Here is an 18225-nt window from a genome sequence, read left to right as displayed (position 1 = left end):
TTACAAGTTCTTAAGGGAGTCATTGAAGTTATCCACTTTGCTCTAAACAGGCTTTCTTGCCCTTGGGTAAATGTTGTATTTCAAATTTATTAACATTCCAAAGAATTTGGAATATAAATAAGTCATTTAAAATATGCATAAACATACATAATTTTCTTTCCTATATGTGAGTCTGGTAAGTTTTAAAAAATAAAGTTGAAACTAGAAATCAGTGGTCTTGGCAGAAAGCAGACAACAAGCAGAGCTTGTTGATGCTGTGCAGTGTGAGAGTACTGTGGCTGCTGGGAGGCTACCAACCTCATCCCACAAGCTCAGGTTTCAGAAGCAGTAATTGTAGCCAGGATCTGAGTGGATCATTGCCAAGGATTTGTATTTCTATATGGAGGCAGACATGAAACTTGTACTTTTAATGAGGACTGGTGAGGGTAGTGAAAACTCAGGGGGCATTTGTCCCCCCATTTTTGTGTGGCTGTGGCCTCTGTGGTGTGCTCAGCCTGCACGTGCCTGTCCTCCCTGCCTGTCCCCTGATAGCAGCCTGCTGCCTTCTGCAGGCACTGGAGCACTGGGAGGGATGCTGGTGAGGCACAGCACCACCCTCTGCTCATATTTGGCAGGTGTGTTTCATTTATGAAACATTCATTCATTTCATTCATGAAGTCCAAAAATATTTGATTTGAGCCTGATATTTTAAATTAAAAGTCCTAGTAGTAGCTGCTGTTTCTATGGTCTCAGGTGATCTTTATCTGACAGACATAATCCACTTTGTTTTTTTTATATCAACAGGACAATCTTCAGGGTTATAAGACCCAGAATAAATTTTTAAATAAGGAGATTTTGGAACTTTCTGCTCTACGAAGAAATGCAGAAGCAAGAGAGAGAGAATGGCAGGCAAAGGTCAGCTTGTTCTCACTTGGCAATGTCTAAAGCAGTTTTCCATATTTTAGCTGTAAATCTACCTAGGAACTGGAACAATTTAAATGTATTAAATATGATAGTTTAACAAAAAAATTCCCTCTTATTCCTTGCAGACCAATCTTTCTGAGTGGATTCTTAAAAGAAGTAATTGCTTTTAAAATTGTGTGGCCTGGTGGAACGTTTTGATAATTTATGTACAAAGGCATGTATATGTCTGAAAACATTGTTTCCTCAGAATTAAGGCTGTAATGATTTTTTTTTTTTTAAGTGTCAGTGGCAGGCTGTGTAAGGAATTTGACAGGGCACAGAGCAGAGCTTTCTCCTGAGCATGCAGGATGACTGTAGTATAGCGAATGTAATTTGGGAGTTTCCGTCTAGGTTAATTTGAGTGTAGAGATGTTGCAGGTAAATAATGAAGATTTCCAGTGCTTGGGGTTAGGGAAAATGCACGCATCTGTAAGTAAGGCTAGATACCTGTAGCTGTAGGTTTGTAGGGTTTGCTTTTGTTTTTTTGGAAGCCATGCACTCAGTGGCCAGGCTTAAATGCTGTATTTTTGGCATGGAGGTGTGTGTTTACAATTCCTAGATGCTATTACCTAACTCATATGCCACTTAAGTTTTTCTTGTTCAAGCATGCACAGACTAAAGCTGCTACAACTCAACCACTTTGTTCTTTTAAGGTATTTCATACAATGTAGTGATAATTAAGGTTTGCTCAGATTTTCCATATGCAAAAATACAAGTGGTGGAAAATATCTGGTCTACTATGCTGCCTTATGTTTCCTGGTGTTACAAAAATGGGAAAGTTAAGCTGACTGGTTTTGACTTAAAGGTTTCTAAGTAGCATAAACCAATAGAATAGCGTTGAGCCATATTTTAAAAGAAGTGTAGTACAAAGTAAGTGTCTGGAGATTTATATAATATATATATGTTATTTTCTGCAGTATACCAGCTTGGAAGCCAAACTCTGCCAGATTGAAAGTAAATATTTGATCTTGCTTCAAGAAATGAAAACTCCTGTTTGTTCTGAGGATCAAAGTCCTGCTCGTGAGGTCATCACACAGTTACTGGAAGATGCCTTGAAAGCAGAACCTAGTGAACAACCAGAACAGGCATTTTTGAAACCACACCTGGTCAGGTAATTTGTTCCTATTAAATTAAATGTATGTGTGTCTTGGCTAGTGGGCTCTATTCTAACACTGGAAAACAGACAATGAGGATATATTTTCACGTTCGGGTTATTTATTGTATTTCCCTTCATGAATGACAGAATGGTCATGAAATCTTTCTAGCTGTAAGAATACCGATTTGTTGGGGAGTACATCTGGTGCAGGTGGAGATGCAGATTGAGCTCTGGGTGGTCTTATCTGGGAGATAAGGGGCCATGAACTGCCGATTCTTTACATAAAAAAGGCCTGGTGGCACCAGCCAGGGGAGGGACAGCAGGAGCTGAGGACTCAGGAGGAAGAGCGAGACTTTCAGGCTTGGACTGTGAGGGGATAAAACCCCCGGGATTCCTTTGTTGAGGGCGCTTCGTGGCACCAGCTCGGGCTGTGTCTGTGTTTCTGTGCCTTGAATAAATTCTTTTATGGAAAGAGACATCTGAGACTCTGCTGAGGGAAGCCTCAGGTGGAACTGGTGAGGAAACCTGGCCTGGCTGTGGGTGTGGGGTGTGCAGGACTCCAGCGGGGACCGTTGGGGTGCTTTGGCCCCAGCAGTGACAGTCTGTGTTGGGAGTGTGGCTGCCAGGGAGTCTCGGGAATGGTCACAGTGGGAAGTTTCACGGACACATTTATTCATTAATTGAGATACAGTATTAAACTTAGATGAAGGTATTGCTCTATGGCTGCTGAAGGTGAGCTGCTGAGGAGATGGGTACATTCAAACTCGACCATGTTCTTAAGTAAATTGCTTAATTTGTGTGGTAATATATACAGGAACATGGCCACCAAGTCTTTTGTATATGGAATTGTACAAGTAATTGTTAAATGAAGAATATACTTCAGAAAAATGTTTAATAATAGTTAAAACTTAAGAGCTGTGGAGAGTGGCTTTGAAGTAACTCTATGGTGGGGACTTGAGAGCTTCAGAGCTACTGAACATATCTTAAAAGCCTTTTTTCTTCCTCTCCATTTCAGTGAATATGATATATATGGTTTTCAGACTGTCCCAGAGGATGATGATGAGGAGAAACTAGTAGCAAAATCACGAGCTTTGGACTTGAGATCACTTTCACTCAGTGAAAATCGAGAGATCTCCACAGGAGTGAAGTGGGAAAACTATCTTGCAAGCACAATGAATAGAGAGATGATGCGCTGTGTGGAACTGAAGAACCTCATTCGGTCTGGAATTCCACATGAACATCGTTCCAAGATGTGGAAATGGTGTGTCAGTCTCCATGTCAAAAAATTCAAGGACAGCACTGTTCCTGGCTACTTCCAAAGCTTGCTTCAAAAAGCTCTGGAAAAACCAAATCCTGCATCTAAACAGATTGAGTTGGATCTCTTGAGGACTTTGCCAAACAACAAACATTACTCCTCCCCAACATCTGAAGGGATCCAGAAGCTGCGAAATGTGCTGCTGGCATTTTCCTGGAGAAATCCTGATATAGGATATTGCCAAGGGCTCAACAGGTAAGATTTTGCTAGTCCTGGGTAATAACTATGCAGTGAAACACTTAGTGAGCCTTTCAAATCACATGTATAGCAACATAGTTTCGAACAGCGTTTTGCCTTATGGGTTGTATGCTCATAATTTATAATAAACAAATAACTATCACATTTTTTAAACCAATGAAAATAGTTGACCTGGATAAAAAAATTTTGTAAAATCAACATGGCATCAAATCTGGAACTGGAATTAACTCATAAGAAATTAGCTACTTAAATGTAGTATTACATTGACTTCATGTCAGTTGTAGGGGATTGTGTTGATTTTTTTGTGCAAGAATTTGTTAGGTTTTTTCTTCTTTTAAAGCAAGCAGAAGAAAAATGCTTGAAATTTTTTTGTATTGTTAAGGCAACAAATTTCAGCGTTTTCCACCATTGTCTTCAATCAGAATTGCAGAATTAAAAGGGGATTCTTGTGTTACAATGCAAAGAAAAATTCTGATTCATTGCAGTTGGCCTTTGCCAGAATAGCTGTGCTACTTGGAGATCTGTAGTAAAAGAAGGTGCTACTTGAAGCAGGTGTGTTAGTCTAACACCCTGTCTCATCCCTGTGATGTAATACTATAGATGTCCATTTGTGCACTGTTTTATGTACTAGAATGGGCTTTTGAACTTAGAGCAGCTTTGTCATTTGGAATTGTACTGAAGAAGTAGTAGAATAGAGGCAATGAGTAACACAGTAGAGGTGGTGAGGCGGTGGTGGTAGCAGTAGTAGTAATATGGAAATCTCCACCTAACACCCTTAGAATAAACATCTCCTTTCTAAACTAGACTCTGTGTTTAGAGAGCTCTTAAAATTGGCAGCACCAACACCTCAAGAAATTCTTAGAGTAAGCTTTTGCCTTTCTCTGTTTTCTTATTTATCTGAATACAAATACTTGGTGTGGCTGAGAAGGCATGTCTTTGCCCCATCTTAAACTTCATTAAGTTTTGCTGTTCAGTGCTCTGCTGTTAATACATTTATCCCTGCTGAATAGAAGAAAATACTTCAAGCTTAATACAGCTTGTGGTACTATAATAATCTTTTTCTCCAAATAAACTGATTTTCAGGTTGGTAGCAATTGCCCTTCTGTACTTGGAACAGGAAGATGCTTTTTGGTGTCTAGTAACAATAGTGGAAGTTTTCATGCCTCGTGATTATTATACTAAGACACTGCTGGGATCACAGGTATGTGCTCTGCCAGGATAGAGCCTGGTCCTGTAAGCTGCAGCCAGTCAAAAGCTTTCCTCTGCAACTGTCTGATAGGCCTCTTTGGTGGGGGGACAAGAGTGGGGTTGACAGGGGTGGGTTCGAGGCACCAGGGCACTTGTTTAGACAAGGACTGTAACACTGAGATGGTTGTTCAGTGTCCTGCTTGGAGCTGCAGTCCTTAACCCCCCTTCTCATTGATAGCTTCACAACACTGAGCTATGTTACCATTCCTTTCCTCCCATTTGGGGGCATGGTGGTGCTGGGCCCTATGGGAAGGCTGGGGTGAAAATGCATTTGCAGTGCTGTGGGCAGTAGCCACTGTAGCATTCCTGCTTCCAGGTTCTGCTCTTGTACAGCCTGCCTCCTCCAGCCCAGGGTTTGCCCAGCATGTTCTCTGTTCCTGTGCTCCTGCACCAGTGCAAACACTGGTGGCCTGTACCAGAAACACCCCACCTCTGCGTGAGGAGCCCTGTGAGACTAGGGGTGGGTTGAGAAGCAGACAGGGGCAGTGTGCAGTGGCGTAGCTGTGTGTGCTTTGGGTGGATCTAGCTTGGAAGTGTTAGCTAGACAGTCCTGGGTTTCCTGGTTACCTCCAGAAAAACTTGCACTTACAGACTGGTAACAGCCCTGCTTTGAATGATGTGCTGGAAAATTGGAACAATAACACCCTATTTGTCATCTCTTTAGGTTGATCAGCGAGTGTTCAAGGATTTAATGAGTGAGAAGCTTCCACGACTGCATGCTCATTTTGAACAATATAAAGTTGATTATACTCTTATCACTTTCAACTGGTTTCTTGTGGTGTTTGTGGACAGTGTGGTTAGCGACATCCTTTTCAAAATCTGGGACTCCTTCCTCTATGAGGGACCAAAGGTGAACTGAATGGGCTAAGTTTGTTCATTTGTTACCTGATAAGGAAGTACTGTGGTGTTACTGAGTGCAGGTTTGGAGGAAGGTTGTTTTGCAAAACTGTCAGTTAAAATGACCGGTAGGGAAAAAACAAGGGAGGAACTGTGCATAAATAGCCATTCAAAACATTTTCCAGCATTTGGAAATAGAGGCTGGTGCAAGGAAGGGGGATTAAAAGGGAGATGTGATGAGGACTCAAGTGCAGCCTGTGCAAGTGGAACTCTTGTTTGGAATTTATAAAGATGACCATGAGACTCAGTGTATTCTGTACTTTAAAAGAACCAAATATTGTATGTATTTTTATCAGGTAATATTCCGATTTGCCCTGGCACTTTTTAAATACAAAGAAGAGGAAATCTTGAAGCTGCAAGATTCAATGTCCATTTTCAAGTACCTTCGCTATTTCACACGCACCGTCCTTGATGCCAGGTGGGTAACTCAGACTGGGGTGGCATTGAAGGACTTGTAGTGGGCCATGGGAGATGTCTGTCTTGTGGCTTTGGTGTTGTTTTCACCTAGATCCTAATTCAGATATAAAGCAATTGGAGATAAAACCGACTGCTAGGATTTGTCATGAGCACTTGCACCTAGCATAGACAAATCAGAAGTGATGAAGGCTTAAATAGTAATTTTTAGGTGTGAAAGAGATTACCTTGTTTAGCTGTTGTGTCATGGTAGCAACACGTCAGAATTTCAACTATAGGTGAAGTTTCTCTCTGCATTGCAGATGTAACTTGTTAGTAAAATGTTTTATGATAAATAAAAACACATCCTGGCTCAAGCATTAAAAATGTGAGCCATGTCCCCCAAGTCTTAGATAGCTTACACATGGTTAATGCACAGGCTACTGCCACATAGCTCCAGCTGGTTTTAAGATATACTTGGAAGCAGAGGATAAATACAAATTAGATATGCTTCTGGTCTTCAGTCCTTGCATAGGACTTACAGTTTGTTAGTTAGGGTCTCGTGTTTTTAGGTTCCTGGTTTCAGGACTGCAGAGCAGCAGATTAATCTTAAAAAGAAAAGTCATATTGGGATTGGTTTAATGTCTGAAAATGTTTTGCACATCTTTTGAAGCTCACTAGTTTTCAATTTAGAACAAAATTGTATATTGAAATTTGAGATGTTTGTTTTTAATGTAATAAATTCCACATAAATTTAGGCATATACTTTGACTCCTGCTGCAAAAGCTTTATTATTTTTACTTCTTGTGTTTCAGTTTTGACTGGAGAGAAGTTAAAACTGAATAATCTTGTGCTGGAAAAGGATTGCTGGGATTTTTTTTTTTGTTGTTGTTGTTGTTCTTGCCTAATTTGAAAAGATTATTGATATTTAATCAGAGGTGATGATTTGGCTTTCCATTCCTTTCCCACTTATGGAAATGATGTCTTGATTCTCCTGTCTCCTTTCTGGTGCTGAAATAACCTCTTTAAAAGACTTCTAATACTGCTGGAAGAGATCTCATTTTGGTGTTAACAAAATGAACTAATTAGGGATCACTGGGAGATGGGGAGTTCAAGTGAGGACAGAATTCAGTACATCAAAGATAACTGGACTACAGATATGCTCTGTGCTGATCTGTAAGTCTCTGCCTTTTGGGGTTTTTAAGAGTGGAAGTAGTGGTGTAGGGCCACCTAGGGAATAAGGATTTGCCTGCTAGGACTGACAAGACAGGATTCAAGCTGCCTGGTTTCTTATTCTGCCATGCTTGTACAAGTTTTACAGCATCAACATTCGAGCAGTACAAAAGCATGTAGAATGAGGTTTTTCCTGATATGGGCAAAAAAATCATCCCATTGTAGAGGAAAAATTCAGAAATATTTATTTGTATAGAATTCATGGATGTTCTGAATCGGTTAAAAATCATTCTGCACAAAGTTTCTAAGTTCAAGCTCTGTAGTAAGAGAAAGGTCTCTACAGACATGTGCATAATTATATTCTAGTTACAGGATGTCATAGTTGAGTGTTTCTACAGATCCATGGCATGTTGTGCACAGGTAGAGAAGCTGTTGGAATATGTTCTGTGTAGAAATAGCAGGAAATCATTCCTTGATTGCTCAAAAACACAAACCTGGCCTTAAATCAATTGTCCAAATAAGTTTTCTTAATATTTATTTCTGATAATTCAAGTAGAATAAATATTCCAGTTCCCCTTTTTTCCTTAGTAAACAATGAGATATTTTTGGGTGTAGATCAGCAATAATGATGTAGTTAACTCTTTTTGGACTGATTAGACTGACCAGTTGCTGGGTTTGCTGGGACTGCAGGATGGTATGATGCAGCATGACTCTGCAAGGGGGCTGGATCCTCTGTGGTGCTTTGCTGTGTGCCCTGATAAGTTTGACTTGACACTGGCCCAGAGATCTCTGTGCTTCAGCCAGCAGAATCCCAGAGCATTCTCACTGTGTTGGAAACTTTGGCTTGTCCATGTTCTCTATTATCCTTGTCCACATTTATGTTGTCCCAGGCTTAATCTGGTCTCTTAATGGTCAGGTTATCTTGGTTAACTGGAGAGCTGACTGGTTTGGGATTGAAGGAGCTTCAGTGGGTTCTGTGGAGGAAGTTATCCAATCTGTAATGGGTAACTGGATATACCAAGTATTCAATGTAGCCAAGGAAGCTCTGATTACCCAAGCTTTTGTCTTCTACTCAGTGTTGTCAAGACTGTGATCTTTATAACAGAGTTTACAGGTGGCTTGGGGAACTCTTGAGCATTTGATAATACTTTATCACTTGAAATAACCTTAAGCCTGAGTGCTTTATAGAAATTTCTTGCAATATTGATAACATCTGAGACCTGTTATGTGTGAAATAGACCAGATACATCTGACATACAATAAAAGTCGATATGGATGAAGTTTAAAACTGATTTAAAACCCCACCAAATATGAATTATTGTCTTCTAACATTGTGTAATCTTGCAGGAAACTGACTGCTATTGCTTTTGGAGACCTGAACCCTTTTCCCTTACGCCAGATCAGGAACCGCAGGACCTATCACCTGGAGAAAGTGCGCCTGGAACTGACGGAGCTGGAGGCCATTCGCGAGGACTTCCTGCGCGAGCGGGAGACCTGTGTAGAAAAAAGAGACCTTATTAGTGATGATGAGGAGGATAGCTGAAACTGCTTAATATAAACTGTTCTTTGGGATCGTGACCAAAGTGAGTTAACCTCCAAAACACTTTATTAATCCTGTTAAACAGAATGTAAACTAGTCGCTTTTGGAAATATGCAGGACAGATTTCCAAATCCCAGCACTTTCAGAAATACCACTTTGTATGGAGGCCAAACACTTCTGTTTACATTTATGTTCATGGAATCATTTGTAGAGCACTTAATATCTGTCTCAGTTTAGTCAATCAGCTGAATTGACAGTTGTTGTCCCACAGTGCACCATTAATACCTGGATGTGAAACAATAAGAAAAGTCCATGCTCTGTTACATTCATTGCCATTCTGAGTTTAGGGGTTTTTTGATGTAATCATGTTTTTTGTAGTGCAGGCTCAGTGTGAGAGGAAGTCATATTTCTTGGATTCAGGTTGGCTCAGTCTAGCCATTCTTGAGGTCACTAACCAGAAAAGCATGGGATGAAGCACAGAAAGAACTTTAACATTCCTTTTTCTTTCCCTGAAGTGTCATGCAGTGGATCACCAAACAGAACACTTGAATATATGTACTCTAAAGGTAAAATAAGTACCTGTTTTTGTCTCTGACTGTTGTGTACTGAAACAGTGGTAGCAAACATCATTTCTACTTTTCAGGGCAGCTGTGTTGATAAAGATTGTCATTAATGTGACCAGTATTAGAAATCAAACTCTGCTTAGTCAATTTTATTTGTATTCACTTTTTTTATTGCAATGGTTCAAAAAGGTCACAGCCAAACTCCAGATATTAAGGAAGAATGGAGCTTGTCACAGGAGTACCATGCTTTAGTAGCTAATTTTTGTGTATCTGTTGAAGGTTTGTTTTGTTACGGTTTTTCTGTGCGGTTTTTGGTTGGTTGGCTTTGGTTTTTTGTTTTTTTTTTCTTTTCTTGTAATGCTTCTTCCTCTTTAGGACCTAAGGTGAAGTCTTGTTCTTTAGGAAGAAGCATTCTTTCTGCATGATTGTAGAACTATTGTACAATAGTGGTAGTGACAGGGTTCATAAAACAAATATTTACCAATCAATCAAAGGATCCTATCAGTTGAAGGTTACAACATGCACATGGGAACTGAAGATCCTTTTCCAACAGAAACACGCAATATTCTCTCAATGTGCTCAGCTCAGCTTTAATGTAAGTGTTGGATGCAACGTCCTGCAAGACAGGGATAAGGAACAACATCTGGTCCGTTGAGCTGTAGTGTTTCTGCTATGGAAGTGTGACTGGGGGCCATTCTCTCTCATTTGGTGACCAGCAGTGTTCATAAATGGTTCTGGGGAGACGGAGGGTTTCTTTTTTGCTGGCTATTCTCTGGACTTTTGCAATGTTTTTTCTTGAACTGTTGGATCTTCAGAATATTGGATTGACTATAATGTGTCATGATAAAACTAGTATTCAAATACTAGGCAGCAAATCACTGAGCTCTGGGGAAGCAGTTAATTGGCAAAAAACCAAAACTAGTCATTGGGAAGAGTCAAGTTCATCAAGCTTGTATTTTTCGTGTTTTGTTTTGGTTTTCTAGAAGTAATAGTACTTTATTTGGTATAATCATGTAACCATTTTAGTTAGTCAGCTTAAGTGTGTGCAGAGAGAAATCCTGCTTCTGTTTCACAGCACTTTTTAAAAAACTCTTTTTAGGTAATGTAGTTGTAGCTTTCTCCAAGTAAGCATATTATAAGTTAGTTTATATGGAAGGGAACTATTTAATCAGAGGTGAAGTTGTAATTTAGAGAACTACTTTTGATATAAAATTTATGCTTCCTGTATGACACATAATTTTTACTTAGCCAGCAAATCCTTGCCCTTGAGGGACTGATAGTGTGATCATCTTGATTTATCTGTTATTAGTCTTCTAAAATGTCCCCTACCTTGTCTATTGTAAGCAGTAGTTGGGGTTTTTTCCTAATTCCCTAGTTACTCTTGGTTGTGTACTGGAGGGCAAGGTTTTGATATTATTGCATGTACTGTATTCTTTTTCTACTTACAATCAGTATTTGAATAAAAAAATGGGACCAGGTTTTCTAATTTCCTAGTTATGCTGTCTTGGTTTTGAAAGAGCTGGTCTCTAAATCAATCTGTAATGTAGGCTTTTTGTTTGTATGTTTGTTTTAATGTTTTTTTTCAAGTGTTAAATGATTTTTTTTTAAGGTGAAGATCTTCCCTTCAGTGACCACAGTTGAAATAGTAAGGTGAAGAATTCAGATGTTTGTACCTACCCTATTCCTACAATCTGTTATTCTTCGGCTTTGAGTCTTTACCATGAACTAGTCCTCTGACTTCAGGAGATGTTTTCAGACTGATTCCACTGAAGTCTTTGGGTTGTGAAGATAAAACTAACTTTAAGTCAACTGTTCAGGAAGTTCTTGAGCTGACAAAACATGACCTGCAATATTACAGGACCATTTTTTTCAGAGTTGTGCTGACAGTTCAGTTTGTGTGCATGTGTTGCTGTGGTTCATTCTATTAAGTTGTTACCGGTTGTACAGTAAAACTAAGTAGCTCTGTTTCTTCTGCCACGGTGTGACTGTAATCAATGAATATTAGGAACCCTGTGGAAGTTGTGTTGTCTCTGGGTATTTTGTCAGCTTGCAAATATGAAATGAGTTGATGCTGTTATTCTGAAGTTCCCAACAAGCTGTTGGCTTCATTTTGTTAAGCCTTATTACTGATTTAGTGATGAGTTAAAAGGTCAAAAAATTGCAGAGGCTTCTCACCTCTGGCCACTAGAAGTCTCCATGGAACAAAAATAAGATGCATATAGCGGGAAGTAGCATCAGGGAAGTTTGCCTTGCTTGCTGTTGCAAATGTCTTTGGGTGCCTTAGTTTTCTAGTGGTGCTTAATCTGGTAACCTTAGAAAGTAGTAACTCGTTAGAGACATGCAGGAAACAGGCAGTATTTAAACCTGGTGAAACCAGGCCAAAACACGGTGTACCTCAGTGGCCTGCCAAAGGTGAACTGCATGGAGACCAAGAGTTTGTGTGTGAACTTCTGAAGCAGTGCATGAGGTTTACCGTTCATGCCAGCAAGGTAGTGGGCACTTGACCTGTTCATGCAAATAATGTCTGCCAAGCCGATATTTTAACTTCAAGGCCGTGCACATAATGTGCAAAGAGTTCCTCATGCATGGTTCCCAGAATATGTGATGTAACCCAGACCACTATGTTGCATCTTGCAGAATATTCCTCCATCTTCATACTTGTGTGCATGGCTTCCCAGTGAAACTTTTCATTAGTTATTTCAAAGGGTTTATTATCTTCTGTTAAATAGGCAAAAAATTGGTGCACTACACCTTTAGTTATTAGAACTGCACAGTATTTCAGGTTGACCTGTACATGTGTACAGGTAGTGTTATCATCCAATGTTATCCCATTGTTTGGTGTTGTTCTTTTTACCAGTTATGTAATCAACAAAAAAGATTTTTCTGTTGCTCTTTAGGTGTCTTCTGTGAGAGCTTCTTCCCTTCCCCTCAGTCTTTGTAAACATGGTAAGATATTTCAGCAGAAAGGGAAAGATTTATTTTTTTCTTTCTTGTATGACATCAGAAATGAATGAATGGTCTTAAATTTGACAGAGTTGTATGTTCAATCACATAACTGAGAAATGGCAAATTGTTTAATTTAATGAAATTGTGTAGCTGTTTAAGTGACTGTTCCCTTAAGTGCCATGTTAAAAATCAGCAATATGCGGTACAAGAAATTTGAATCACAAACATAAATGATGTTATCTTCATAAGGATTGATGTAAAGAAAAAATAAATTGTTTATTACTTTATAGATTGCTCTGGTTCTTTTTTTTTCCCGTAACAGATGGAAATACCTGCAGGTGCCATCTGAACAAGCCAGTGGTAGAGCTTGTACTTTTGTCTGATAATGAGGTCTGAGAGAATCTCTATAAAGGAACATACATGTAAATTTGGCTTTGAAGCATGAAGATGTGAACCATAGACATGTTGCAAGCAGGTGATGCTGACTGGGTAAACTTGTGATTGGTGTCCTTAAGTTTTCTGGGAGAAGAGGGGAGGGGTGATAAAATTTGCATGAGCATTCAGAGGAATTTTCTGAGTTCACATACTTTCTGGGAAACATATTTGTATGATATCTCCTGACACCCCAAAGCTTCTTTAGGAGGCTGGGTACTGATGTTCTGCCACAGTCTTTTGTAGTCAAATAAATAATTTCAGATGTTTTTAAAATTTAACCTAGTACTCAATTAATTTGGAAATCAAGTCTCAATATCTGTCTTTCAGATATGAATTTTGCATTTTTGAGTTGCTTGATTCCCTTAAAGAGGCTTGAAGTACCTAACCTACTTCAGATATGTAACTTAATAGCTAAATGTTTGTAAGGGAGGAAAAAATAAGAGTTAGGACAGGACTGTAATTGCATATCCAAGCATATCTTTCGTAGCAGAGGTGAATAGTGCACAGTTCTTGTCCTCTGGCTCTGCTACAGAATGGCAAGCTGTTTTAGGAGTGGATATTGGCACAGCTGGAAATCTGTTCAAAGGGGTTGCAAAACAGGATAGAGATCAGCAGTTGAGGCAGAACATGACTATGGCCTAAAGACCTCCTGTCATCTATACTGAAAATTTTAAGTCAGAGAAATAAACAGAAAATTCCAGGAAGAGAGTGCATGGGGAGCAAGGTCCTCACTTGGATACTTGGCATGTGTAGCTTGAGTAGGTTGTGTTGCCCTAAGCAGCTGGTGGGGCCTGTAAAGAACAGCTGAGACTCCCATTTGCTCCTTAGGACTAAGCTTGAAGCATATGCTCTCAGTGGGATTGCAATAAGGATGTGAGTGTGGCTGATGTATGTTAAAAACCTGGTTCCTAAGAAATGCATAACTTAGGATAAGCTGGCCTACTCTGAACCAAGACCAGATACCTGCAGAGTTTCACTGTGCTCTGGGTGCATCAGAGATGCAGAGAACACACTGAATCTGCTGGTATTACAAAGTTATCAGGTGTTCCTTTTCTGGGATTTTCAGAAGTGCTAAACATAGCTTCCTTATCTGCAGCTCCTTGAACTCAACAGAAAGCAGAATCCATGTAGTGCTGAAGCTTTAGGAATTCCCACACATGAAGTATGTTCCCTCAGATAATGCAGAGGAAGGGCGTGCTCTGCCTTGGAAACTTCCCCCCTGGAAAAGAAGGTAAAAGGTTCAATCAGAAGTTAACAGAGTGGTATTTTCCATGATGATCTGCTGTATAAGCCACACTTGCCTACAGTTCAAGGATGTCCACCTGTAGTGCCAGGTTTTCAGAGCATGAGACTAAGAAAGCAAAACTCAGGACTATATACTGAATGTGATTTTAAAAACCATGGTTATTAAAAAAATATATATCCACTAATTAAAACATTCAATACTAGAATATGCCTGGTAAACTAAGATGACTTTGGTCAACAAAGATTCCCCTGGTCTTGAGCAGCTGCATCCTGCCTGTGTCTCTCAAATGCAATGGACCTTTGGTGTGTACAAACTAGTTAGGTTTTGCAGTGTGTTGCCCCTAAGATGTCAGGTTTGAGCTGATGAATGGAATCAGTGATGTCTTCAGGTACTGTGATTGGTGATTAATCTAAGACTAAGCTATTTGCCCGTTTTAAGAAATGCAGGTGGTGTTTTTCTGTATTTAATCCTGGAACTCCCCCTTTGGAACATAAGGTATGGGTTTCCTACATTGTCGCTTCTAAAGGAGGGTGGCAAATACATGGCTGCAGCGTTTACTGATGCTGCCTACTTGAAACACTGCTCAGGTTTGAGTTTTCCTTTCTGTTCTTGTCCTGTATGCACATAAAAGCTTTTACCTTCATCCAAAGGAGTTAGAAAGAAGTCATGAGTTAGTGTTTTAAGGGTGGATAACTACAGAACCATGCAAGAGCAGCATCCTACTTAGGTACAATCTGTATTTGGGCTTGCAAACCCTATGGACATGGCACCAGAGGTGGAATTCAATCTACCCTTGCTGCTCTTGGAAACCTTCATTCAAATTGAGGTTTTTTGGGGTCTAAGGAGAGCTTGCCCCAGTTTGAGAAGCAGTTGTAGCCTCTCAGGGTGTTTTGTTCCCTTCCTTGCAGCTAGAAGCAAACAAAAGCAGTGGCCTTCCTCAAGTGCCCTTTGCTCTGAGAATTTTGTAGTATGATTGTTGCGACTTCCACGTGATCACATCCCGTTGTATGACTTAAGGTGAGAAATTAAATATCTTTATTTCCCTTTGAGAGAGCTCTGAATGCTTCCACTGCCCTTTGAAACCTTTACTATTGCTCCACTTCCTGTTCTCCACCCTGTGTAGTATCAGATGCAGCCACTTTCCTTTTGGAGTTGGGAGAGCTGGGTGGAGCTTGTGCGCTGTGAACACCACTCCCAGGGCGGGCAATCAGGGGCACGGTTCAGTCCTCTTGACTTGGAACAAGCCAAGTTTCTTTTTGACTGTGATAATAAAAAGCACTGCTTTTAGGCACTTGCCTAGAATAAAATCACTCTTAAATTTATCTATCTTCACACCTTATGGCAAAGGAAAACATCCTGCTTATGTATGATCATTTGCCATTAGCTTTGTGTTACCTTAATCACATGGAGGATTGGAAGTGAAGGCAACCTGGCACTTGTATTTTATTTTGAAGGTGTGAACAATCCCACATCATTTCTCATTAGCAAATGATGGATATTAACTTGCCCCGAAGAAATGTAAGGAGACCTCAGAGTGTTTACTGCAATTACTGTCTGCCAAATAAAGGGGGAGAAAATCTAGTTTTACAGGTTTTGGGGATGTCTTTATGATAGGAGAGTGAACAAATTAAGGATGTCATTGTTGGAAGCCAACACTTGGGCTAAGGCAGCTTGGGAAGCGGGATGGCAGAGGTTTGTTCTCGTAGTACATGTTAATGCACCTTGAGCTGCACAGTGAGGTCTGGGAACCTGTGCTGTTCTTGGTCACAGTGGTCTCTTGAAACAACGGGCAATTTCACTGGGTAATGATGAATTTCAGACCACGCAGTAACCAATCTAGGCTTGTGTTTTGGCTTGTATAGAATATAGAACAAGGCTTATACAACTTAAGTGCCTCCGCATTGGATTTGCCTCCTCAGCCTTATTTTCTTGGTATTGCTTTCACATATCCTCTGTCTACTAAAGCAAGGAAATCGGATTCTACATCTGAGTTGTTCCCCAGTCAGCCTGGGTGAGCTGTGTCGGTCTGGAGGGCTTTGGACTAGCCCAGCATGAGCTGTCTGCATCCCATCAGGGGCAGTGCAGGGCTGGCACAGTCAGGGTGCTGCCGGGTGCCCTGGAGGCTGCATCGGCCCCCACACTCCCATCCAGACGGCATTGCTGCGGTCGGGGCGATCGGCCCGCTGCCCCTGCGGCCAGCCCTCTCCTCACGAGGCTGCCCTGGGCGGAGCGCGGAGCCGGGCCCCTCCCTCAGCCCTCCCCCCGGGCCCGGGGCGGGCGGCAGGCAGGGCCCCGTGGCTCCTCCGCCCGGCACGGCCCCGCCGCCCCCTCAGCCTCCGCCCGACCCGACTCTGCGCGCACCGGGAGCCCGGCGGACGCGGTAAGTGGGTGCTTCCCTCCGAACTAGCAGCGCCTCCGCAGCTTCCTCTCTCCATGTCCCTCTGAGTCCGTCCCTTACGCTGAGCCGCCCTCGCGGCGCTCCCGCTCCGTGTCCCGCCTGTGTCGCGGTTCAGGGGCTGCGGTGTCGCGGCCGTGCATCCCCTCTGGCCGGGCAGCTCCGGGGGTGCGGACTCTCGGCCGCTTCACGGTGTCTGCACAGCCGGGGGGGAAGGCAGCTCCCCGCAGCACCCCCGCCGCGAGCAGCTGTCCTTCATCCCCGAGCAGGTCCCACGGGGGCCGGGGAATGCACTTCCAGAAGTGCCCCTGTTGGTGTTGCACGCCTCTCAGTCTGGCGCTGTTCTGTCCAAGGCCATCGGGGGCGGTTAGTCCGGGGTTTACGCTCAACTTGCTGATACCATTCAGCAAATGCTGTGCAACTTCCATCGTCTTTATTCCGTAAATTCTCTCCTGCCTTTTCCCTCAAACAGCTTCACTTGGGTTTCTTTACACCTGTTCCTCTGGCCAGTGATCCGAGGGTCCTGGAGCAACACAGCCCGGTGGAGGGGACTGGCCTGGCCTGGCCTGCATCTTTGTAGAGGACAGTCAAGAAGAAAGATGTGAGTTAGAGGGTGAAAATGTGTGGCAATTGGTCCTGCTTTGACTGATCGGTCACCAGCTGCAAAATCGCAGTGCTCACCTGCTTAACTCGTGAGGGAAAAGCTCAACTCTGACCCTTTTCTGAAACATCAGTTGGTTTCAGACTTTTCTGTGCCTTTCAGTTGCTTGTGCGAGAAACATAGATTGCAGAGACGAGATCTCCCTTGACTTTGGGGCAGTGATGTGAGTTATGTGCAGCAGTAATCCTTGAAGGCGCCTCAGGGACCGGGAGCGGGGCTCTGCCCATGCCGTGCCAGCGAGCCTGGCATTGTGGGCTTCCCCTGCGCCCTGAGTGTCCAGGCTGTGTTCCCACCCAGCTCATCGTTAAGGCACGCCAGGCTCTGGGATTCCTTGCCTCGGCTGGGAGCTGGAATTAGCTGCAAAGCCAATGTGGTTGGTACGTGTGCTTGGAGGCTTGGAAATACAGTCTTGGGTCATTTGCCACACATGTAATTACTGCAGGGTAAATTTGGGAAGTCAGAAAGGGAGCTCTTGAGAGTTAGTGGCAGGAGCAATGATTCTATAATGGGGCTGAATTGTTCAGATGCTGGGTGTGTTTCGTGTTTTTTATAAACAGGTAGTAATAGCTGCCTCAATTTCCTGGTAGAAAAATTTTTAGGCTACTGTTGTTTTCTGACAGGGAAATACTTCAGTACAAATAAATTTTGCTGAAATTAATAGAACTTTTAACTGGGCTACTTTTTTTGAAAGCAGAGGGTAAAACCCACTTGGGTTGTTTGGGGATTTTTTTGCTGTTGGAATTGTGTACTCTTTTGTGTGAAAAAATAAAAGGGAATGAAAGTGAAAGAAGAAAATACTTTAATGCTTATAAAAATCTGTTTAGTTTTAACATAAAACACCAAAACTAGAAGACAATATACCTTTAATTCATTTAGTGGGTTGGGGTTTTTTGGTTTTTTTTTTCCCACACCATTAATTTAAAACAGTCAGGTTTTGATTCTAAATTGGTTTTGGTAATTTTTCAGTATTATAAAATATATATAAGGGAAGTTTTTACTTTGGTCCATTCTAACAGGTTTGGGATTTTGGTTTAGTGTAACTAATGTTTTGTAATAAAAAAGCATGTCACAGGGAATGCCTTGGTCACTTGAAACTGGTTTCCTTAGGACAGAGGATACCGTAAGGAAAAGAAATGCGAGGCTGTTGGCAAGGGAAATGCTCCAACAGTTTCGTTCT

General features: G+C 41.6%; 2 protein-coding genes across 6 annotated transcripts in view; both read left to right on the top strand.

The window, feature by feature from the left end:
- Positions 1-18225, top strand: part of TBC1D2B (TBC1 domain family member 2B) — a gene marked incomplete at its 5' end in the record, with an annotated part of 41983 nt that overhangs the window by 18899 nt on the left and 4859 nt on the right. The window contains 9 exons of one of the 4 annotated variants that reach the window (XR_014226807.1): positions 784-894; positions 1860-2053; positions 3054-3548; positions 4635-4752; positions 5464-5649; positions 5993-6114; positions 8610-8845; positions 9318-9368; positions 10975-12508. Coding sequence is in view for 3 of the 4 variants with exons in the window: in XM_082290453.1 (XP_082146579.1) it covers positions 784-894; positions 1860-2053; positions 3054-3548; positions 4635-4752; positions 5464-5649; positions 5993-6114; positions 8610-8805 (1422 nt within the window). Of the gene's footprint in view, positions 1-783; positions 895-1859; positions 2054-3053; positions 3549-4634; positions 4753-5463; positions 5650-5992; positions 6115-8609; positions 9277-9317; positions 9944-10974; positions 12509-18225 lie in introns of those variants that run through there. The other 3 variants (XM_082290453.1, XM_082290454.1, XM_082290452.1) reach the window with 3 other exon arrangements.
- DAPK2 (death associated protein kinase 2) overlaps positions 8768-18225 on the top strand; it is a 45956-nt gene continuing 36498 nt past the window's right edge. Inside the window, exon 1 of one of the 2 annotated variants that reach the window (XM_082290860.1) lies at positions 8768-8845. The gene's annotated coding sequence lies outside the window, so the exon portion shown is untranslated. Of the gene's footprint in view, positions 8846-16908; positions 16989-18225 lie in introns of those variants that run through there. The other variant, XM_082290858.1, reaches the window with a different exon arrangement.

Source organism: Coloeus monedula, assembly GCF_965178545.1.
Source record: "Coloeus monedula genome assembly, chromosome: 14".
NCBI lineage: Eukaryota > Metazoa > Chordata > Aves > Passeriformes > Corvidae > Coloeus > Coloeus monedula.
Note: the sequence above shows the minus strand (reverse complement) of the source record. Positions and strands in the feature narration are given on the sequence as shown.